The 9,024-nt window shown below is 34.7% G+C and overlaps 1 protein-coding gene across 1 annotated transcript; it reads right to left on the reverse strand.

Annotated features, from left to right (window-relative positions):
• Positions 1-645: 645 nt before the first annotated feature.
• Positions 646-1,404, reverse strand: LOC106467603 (ctenidin-1-like). Its single transcript, XM_013927966.1, has 2 exons — positions 1,390-1,404; positions 646-1,119 (listed from the first exon to the last, which is right to left on the reverse strand). The coding sequence occupies exons 1-2, from the start codon at positions 1,402-1,404 to the stop codon at positions 646-648; spliced, it is 489 nt and encodes a 162-aa protein (XP_013783420.1).
• Positions 1,405-9,024: the final 7,620 nt, after the last annotated feature.

Here is a 9,024-nt window from a genome sequence, read left to right on the forward strand (position 1 = left end):
TGTGAAGTAAGACTGAATCTGATTGGTTCTTGTAGGTAATTCCAGTATTTGACAATACACAAATGTCGAATATTGAATCAACTTATTATATCACTAAATATAGAAAAGCAGTTTTATGTTTTTACAATAAGGTACAAGAGAAAAGTTATAAGAAACTCAATACGATATTTAATCAGAATTAAACAGTCTTTATTTCATAAATTTCTACAGATGCTTCATATACAATAGGAGACATAACTTCATACTTTCTAGCAGGAATTGTTCGATGCGAGGGACACCTCAAAGATACAAAAAGACTTCAAATGATTGAAGTGGATATGATGGGAGTTGTCCTGGAAAATAAATGTCAATGCGAGATAAAAAGTAGACCCAACAGTTCTCAACATTCCTACTGGTGTTTAATAAATAGAATTGATTTAGTGTGTGAAAACAAATACACTATCAAAAAACACCTTTTAATTGCATAATTGATGAAACGTTAATGTAAATTATTGGAATTAGAATAGAGTCATATCTAAGGTGAAATAGAAATTAAGTTAAACATTAATTACCATAGTCTTTCATTAACAGAAATGATTGTTATCACCTGACAACAAGTTGCATCAGTGTTGTTTTCTCGGTGAAACACAGACTTTATACTGACCTCTAATCCCACCACCAGCCATATCGTCCTCTTCCACCACCTATACGTCCTCCATATCCTCCACCGCCATAACCACCACGTCCACCGCCATAACCACCAATTCCACCGCCAAAGCCACCAATTCCACCTCCAAAGCCACCAATTCCACCGCCATAGCCACCAATTCCACCGCCATAGCCACCTCCAAGTATAACACCAGTAAGACCTATTGGAATAGAAATAAGCCGGGCGCCACCGCCACCGCCACCAATACCTCCAAATCCACCTAAGCCCCCAAATCCGCCGTAACCTCCCCCGTAACCACCTCCACCATAGCCTCCGCCGTAACCACCTCCGCCATAGCCTCCGCCGTAACCTCCGCCAATGCCTCCACCGTAACCGGTTGCCTCAGCCTTCAAGTCCCCTTTCTCATCATTAGTTTCCTCCTCTGCTCGTATGGCCAAAACCAGGACAGAGAAACAGATGACAACCAACAACTTTAAAGATAGATAAAAATAAAAAGCAGTATTAGAGCTCTGTTCTTACAAATACAGCGGAAAAGAAGAAAATATAGTGTTGATTAAGTCTAGTGGCACCATTTAGATTAATAAATTAAACCGAATTTATAAAAAAATTAATAAATGCATAACCAAACGCAGAGTATGAAGAGAAACACCCAGAGATAGTTTCACCCAAGAAGATAACTTTAGTTCATCTGAAATATCATTTCCTACTTCGTTTTACAATAGATATCATCAATATCGTACCTTCTTCTGTAGCATCTTTGGTGCTTTCTGAACGATACTTCTGAGTGATATGAGTTCTCGTTGTGCTGATACCCGTATTTATATTCACAATCCGTGAACGATGCGTTAAATTTACGTATTATTTTCTCAAATAGAGCGCTTCAATTGGTTTATTAGAACCACGTGGCATCGTGAAGAGCTTTTCGATTTGTTTTTGTTTTGGAGGGCCACACCCTCAATATAGTTTTCGCGACCGTTTATAGCTAAAATGTCACAATGTTTGCACGAGCTGAAAAAAAATTGATTTTTGATAGACCAATGAGTGAGTGCTATAAGCCTAACAAATATATTTAGAAACAGTAACTTTATTACAAATAAACAAAAGTAAATACATATATATAAATTTATATAAGTTCCGCTTCAGTAAGCAAAAACTTGCATTGCTGCACGAAATTAATTTCCAGACAGAAGTAGTGTTCCAGACAGAACAAAATAAATAAACAACATTCACGATTTATTCCGCGTACTACTGACGTTCTAAGTAAATCCAAATAACTTGCCTCAAAAGCAAACAAAGAAAATAACCAAAACAGGGCCTATTAATAATTAACTGTAACCTGCAGTTATAGAAGTATGAAAAAAAAAAAAAAACGGATTTCAAATTAGGAAACGTCTTTGAAGGACAGATTCTTCGGATGGGTCAATAAACTATCATTGTAGATCAAAACAAATACAACGGAATGACAACTGAAATACTGTTTATTGAACTCCTTGCGGTTACCACGAGAAACGGTAACTTTTTTTCTGTCTTAACGAGATACTTTTTGTTTTACCAGTGAATCGGTAAACAATAATGACTCTTCACTCTGATGGGAAATCTTAGTATAACAATGGCTGCTGTTATAAGTTTTGAATCTCCGTCAGTTATCTTTCAAACAAATCTCCATAGAATACAACTTTATTGACCTACTAGGAATATTTTTCTAACCACTATTTATTGTTCTACTACACGATGGGAAAAACATTGATAGTATATTTAGAAATGTAAAAAGTTTAATAACATACAGCTTCTAGAGTATCCAGATAAGTAAAATAAGTAAAAAAAAAATGCTACTTCGTGTTCGTGACTTTTCATTTTATAACCACAACGCATTATGTTTTTTTTTTATTTATTAGGTGAAATTAGAACGAGAAACAAAGATTTCTTTGTTAATGTGTAGTTTTACTTACTTAACCTGTGGGCTTATGAACTTACAACTCTAAAATTCGGAGTTCGATTTCTCACGGTGGACGGAGTCTAGATAGTCCCTTGCAGAGATTTGCACTAAAACAACAAGTAGTAGATACTGAAAAAAAAAGTTATATCCCTTTTATTTTGCCTCTAGTGGTCCAACGGTAAGTCTGAATGCTGGCTAACAACGTTAACAATCGAGGTTCGATATCCGCGGTGAGCATAGCACAGACAGCCTACTGTGTAACTTTGTGCTTAACCCTTTCTACGTATTTTTACGCATAATGCACATAAAACTTTACCTAGAACACAATATTTTTATTTATTTTTTAGTTTTAAACTCTAACCGTTGTGAAAGTATTATTTGTATGTCTCCTGTATTATCATGTTAATAATGCTATTTGTATGTCTCCTGTATTATTATGTTAATAATGCAATGGTATTATTTGTATATCTCCTGTATTATTATGTTTCGCATTATTAACATGATAATACAGTAGACATACAGGTTTTCTAACCATCGCATTATGAACATAATAATACAGGAGACATACAGGTTTTTTAACCATTGCATTATTAACATAATAATACAGGAGATATACAAATAATGCCATTGCATTATTTGGTTAGAAAACCTGTATGTCTCCTGTATTATTATGTTAATAATGCAATGGTTAGAAAACCTGTATGTCTACTGTATTATCATGTTAATAATGCAATGGTTAGAAAATCTGTATGTCTACTGTATTATTATGTTAATAATGCAATGGTTAGAAAACCTGTATGTCTACTGTATTATTATGTTAATAATGCAATGGTTAGAAAACCTGTATGAAGAAAAATGAAAAGAGCTCAGTAGGCAGAAGAAAAAAAAAAGGACCACCAGAAAGAAGTCAGTGCAACAGCCTTCATGCCTAACAACAACCTTTGTCTGCTCAAACAGCAACAGTGTGCTTGTCCTAAATACGACTATACAGCCGTATAAGAAAGTTCATTTTATTTTTTAATCTATGGTCATGCGAGACTTACAGATGCCTACTAAGCCTACAAATAATGTTATTATCACTCTTCAGTGGCACGGCGTTAATTCTGAAGGCATATAAAGCTAAACACTGGGGTTGTCACAATACAGATAGCCCATTATTTAGCTTTCTGCTTAACTACAAACAAACAAAAACTAACGCTTTTAGTAGCACTGGAAATTCAACTCCACAGTATATTGCACTTAAAGACTTTACCTACTTCATAGAGTCTCAAGTGACAATGGCAAATAAACTCGTTTTACACAATATTTTATAATGTGTCTGTGCATTTCCCGGTGGACCTCCTTAAAAAATACGTAAAAAAAGATTGATGCTCTGCCAGCACAATAAAAAACCCAATTATTTGTTTATTACCATGACATTAAAAACTAACATATTTGTTAATTCTACTAATAATGACGTCTATCTAAAAGAATTTACTGGACAATATTTCTGTTGACGACGTTATCTTCGATCTTGTGAAGGACTTGTCTGTGTTTTCAAAATTTTTGATCGTGTGAACTATGACTAGCGTTTTAACATTAAATTACACACGCTTCTTAAGTATGTATGTTTGTTTGTTTTATGACAAATTTGTGGGCCCCCTCTAGCTGTTTTCTCCGGTAGTCCAGTCTGCCCCTGTTTGTACGTTTTTAATACGGTAAGTAAAAGTACGGAGAAACGAAACGTTGTGCGAGAAAAAAAAACGCATAACGATTGGTTTTTATACTTAATGTTGTCATTTAATGTTTAATTGTCACCTTGCTAAATGTGACAGGCTGTGAATGTGTGGCTATATAATTATGACAGTCAATCAGCTTTTCAGCTGACTGGTCGCTCTCTCTGGTTAACAGTTCTAGGTTAGAGATGGCTATGGCTGGACATCATGGCCTCTAACCTGGCCATTTAGCTCGTGTGTCGTAGGACCTGCCCATTTAGCCCGTGTGCCACATGACCTGACCATTTAGCCCATGTGCCGCATGATCTGACCATTTAACTCATGTGTTGCACGACATTGCCATTTAGTAAATGTGTCACATGATCTCACCATTTAGTATATGTGTCGCATGATCTGACCATTTAGCCCGTGTGTCGCATAAAGTGCCGTTTAGTTTTTAAATATCAAGTAGGTATCCGTGTTAAAATGCGAATCGTCTGGGGAGAAAATAACATATTTTATGTTTTTCAATGTCAAACATTGTTTACATAACGTCTGTAACTTTTATCTTATTGAGTTTATATACTTTGGATTGTTAAGGAAACAATTTGTTTAAGCTTCATTGGTTATATTAGTTAATTAATCCTAATTGCATTAATATACCGAAACCTGTATATGTTGGTACATCCAACCTCTGTGTATAAAAACAGGCATTTTGAACTTACGACATGCTTTCTGTCGAAATCCGATATTTTGATTTTGTTATGAATTTTCTATTTTTTTATGAAAATATGAAATTTTATGTCTACCTTGATTACAAAAATATCAAATTATAAAAAATTGGGTTTTGACATACGGGTGGTTTTTATGAAATAAAAAAAATGATGAAAGGCTTTATAATTATGAGCAACAAATCTTTAAACACAGATGTTAAGCCTCATAATAGTTTCATTTTTCAAGTTCCCTCTACTGATCGAAGTTACATTTTTCTTCTCAATTTTCTTCATCTTCCTGTGTCGGGCATGGCCTAATGATTATCGTGCCAGACTGTAAATCCAAGATTCCATGTTTCGCGATCCGTTACTACAAAATTGTTCTCCGCATTTTGGGACTTTGAGTGCGTTACATAAGTGACAGTCAAATCTCATTATGCGATTAGAGTGGTCAAACTGTTGGCGGTGTGTACTGTTGACAAGCTGCCTTCTCTCTTGACGATCAGTTATAATATAGGGTGGTTAGTGCAACTAGCCTTTGTCTAGATTTCGCGAATATCCGAAACAAATACATGTTACATATACATCTTACATATGTAAGTCTGTAAAGGTGAATTTAAACCATCTTTCTGCCAGAGTAAGTAACTATCTGATTTTGTACGAGTCGAAATTATTTCTTTGTATTTTTCGAAATTTTAGAATTAATTATCAGCATGTCGGTCAAAATAAAATTTAATGTTTTATGTATTTCTTGCTATATTAAATTTTCCTTAGCGTATAAAGTTACTTTTAAGCCAAAATTAGGCCATTAGATTCGTACCGATGAGACTTCATTTAATGTTCGAAACCAATACGTAATGACAGAAGAAAACTAGAGCAGCACTCAGTAGAGCGCATGCGCATATCTCCGCCACTCAGCGTTGATCAGTTACGGCCCTCAAAAAACAACAACACAAAAATATGTGCGTATGTTCGTCGTTATCGACGGACACGGACCATTTTTGGCACGACAATGAGGAATTAAACTCTACATATGTCCAAGTTTCATCAAAATTCAGTAATTTTTGACTGAGTTATGGAGTAAATATAGTGTGAACAAATCGATCCCCATGTTAACAGGGAGAAATTTATAGTGTGAACAAATTGATCCCCATGTCAACAGGGAGAGAGTTTTTGGATTTTAGTGACCTTTCTGTGACCTTGCCTTTCCAAAAACTAATAACTTCTAAGTCAGTTCATAGTCCAAATGTATATCAACTTTCGCTCAAATCTATTTAACCATTTACATACAGGGGTGAAAATCTTCGGTGGCGGATATAAATAACAAAGTCCCTGTATGTGTTTATCAGCACGACATTGTTATTTATATCCGCCACCAAAGATTGTGTTTTCACCCCTGTATGTGTTTTTCAGCACGGTATTGTTATTTATATCCGCCACCAAAGATTGTGTTTTCATCCCCTTTATGTGTTTGTCGGCACGACATTGTTATTTATATCCGCCACCAAAGATTGTGTTTTCACCCCTGTATGTGTTTGTCAGCACGGCCCCTGTATGTGTTTGTCAGCACGACATTGTTATTTATATCCGCCACCAAAGATTGTGTTTTCAGGATATAAATAACAATGTCGTGCTGAAAAACACATACAGGGGTGAAAACACAATCTTCGGTGGCGGATGAAAAGTTGTTACGCCTTATAAGTCGAAGAAATTTTGAATCATCGTAACAGTATGCGGTCTACTCCTGTATTGTTGTTATTGTTCAAGATATTATACTTCAAGTATAGAAGTAGGATACGTTGTCTTATTATTTAAAGATTGTAACTTAGTAGTAACATGAGTAGACCGCGTTGTTTCGCGATAGTTTGAAAGTTACTGAGTTTAGACGTTTCATTGCTTTTACAACTGATCTATTCAATGCACGTGTTAAATTTCATAGGACATGGTGTTCTTCTTTTGTTTTGAAAATCAAACGAGGGCAGAAAAGAACTTGTATAAATGACAGTTATCCCTACTGTACACATAAACTATCGAAATTTAAAGAGGCTCTATATTTCAATTCTCACGCTTGGCCTGTCCAGGCCACTGAACGTGTTCCATGCCACGATGTGGACTTTTATTTGTAATACAGTTTCTATACCGTTTCGTTCTTTTTGAAAAATTAAATAATGACATGCTAAAAATAAGTATGAAGCTAAATGTAACAGATGATTCACAATCGGTTACTGTGTTATACCGGTTTCGGGGAATTCCGTCCCTCATCAGTAACCCTAGATAAACGAAAAGCGACAAACAAGACAAGTGAGCGAGTGTATATATATATATTAGTATATTGTGTTTTGAGTTGTCTTTTATTCACTAGAGTGCTTGTTTGTTTTATTGTTAATCGTGATGGGCTATCTTATCTTTGCCCATCAGTGTACTTGTTAACGTCATAAGCCTTTAGACTTACCGCTGAACCACTGGGGGGATCCCACTAGAATGAACCTGTGTTTATATAGAAGTTGAAGCTATTAGTTTTGCTAATTTAAGCTTGTTTAGGCTTTAGAGACAATCTGTTTCAAATACTGAAGATAATGACATGTTTGTTAGGACTTAGCTTAGCATAAACGTAACAAAACAGTCAATGACATTTTATCAAGACTTCTAATATGAAGGAAAAAACTTGTTTTAGCTTAAAGGACCAAAGATCGTGATGATTTATAATTTTTAATTAGCCCGTTTCGGATTTCATGTCACATGCATATCTAACAGTAGCATTTCAAACTTATCTTTTCTTCGCAACAATTATCTACAAAGGAAGTCTTTCGTTAATTCGAGAACTCATCAACTGTTCCCGACTTGATCGCGACCAAAAGTTGACCTAAAACCCTATTTCATATACGGTACGAAAAGATTAATGTTGAAGATATTAGCATGCCCAAAATGTGCATCAGATGATTCATTATTCGCATCCTGTTGCTGTAAAAAACACATTAAACCCTGTTGCTGTAAAAAACACATTAAACCCTGTTACTGTAAAAACACATTAAACCCTGTTACCGTAAAAAACACATTAAACCCTGTTACTGTAAAAACACATTAAACCCTGTTACTGTGAAAAACACATTAAACCCTGTTGCTGTAAAAAACACATTAAACCCTGTTGCTGTAAAAAACACATTAAACCCTGTTGCTAACTTTCCTTTAGTCTATCAGTAAAAATTCAGGTTTAGCTATCTTTAGCTTAGAGTGACAATTATAAAAACAAACTAACAACCTGTTTATGTGGTTCGGAAGCAGAACGATATTTTCAACCTTTTGAATGATATGTAACGTAGGCCTGTTAAGGTTTCAGTAAAACAAAAATACTTATTGTATCGAAACCCGTTTTTTAACGTTACAAATTATCAGTCTTATCGCCGAGCCATTAAGTGAAGGGGGTGGGGTTATGTGTATCGCATAATTGTTTTGATGTTTCTTAGCACAAAGTTACATAATGGGTTATCTATGGATTCGACCCCCAGATTTTAACGTTGGTATGACACGGAACAAAAACGATATGCTGGGCGGTAACGAATTCATTCTACGAAGAGTTATCTTTATTTAATTAGTTTCTACAGAAATAGCATACACAATAAATCTGAAAATACCAAAACCTTGGAGATAATTTGTATTTTGTTTTAACACCAGAGGATAAAAAACAGATGGCACCACACGTCTGTGTGATAAGATGGTGTTGAGCTGTGGAAAAAAATAAAATATGTGTAAGTTAAAAAGCATAAATAATTTTTAATAACCAAATTATTTAATAAGTAGACATTTTGTATGACTTAAAACTTAAACGTGATGGTGTCTGGAATCCATGTTTATTATCACTTTCTAAATAATAAAATTAAACATTTTTCATAAATTGTAGCTTTCTTTTTCTAATGCAATCATCCAAGTCGACAGCCAACGAAGTTAATATTATGGCTACTATGAATACATGCACCTGTATTGAAAAAGATATACATTATATATATATATATAAACAAGTTTTCATACGAACCT

Source organism: Limulus polyphemus, unplaced genomic scaffold (assembly GCF_000517525.1).
Source record: "Limulus polyphemus unplaced genomic scaffold, Limulus_polyphemus-2.1.2 Scaffold2675, whole genome shotgun sequence".
Taxonomy (NCBI): domain Eukaryota; kingdom Metazoa; phylum Arthropoda; class Merostomata; order Xiphosura; family Limulidae; genus Limulus; species Limulus polyphemus.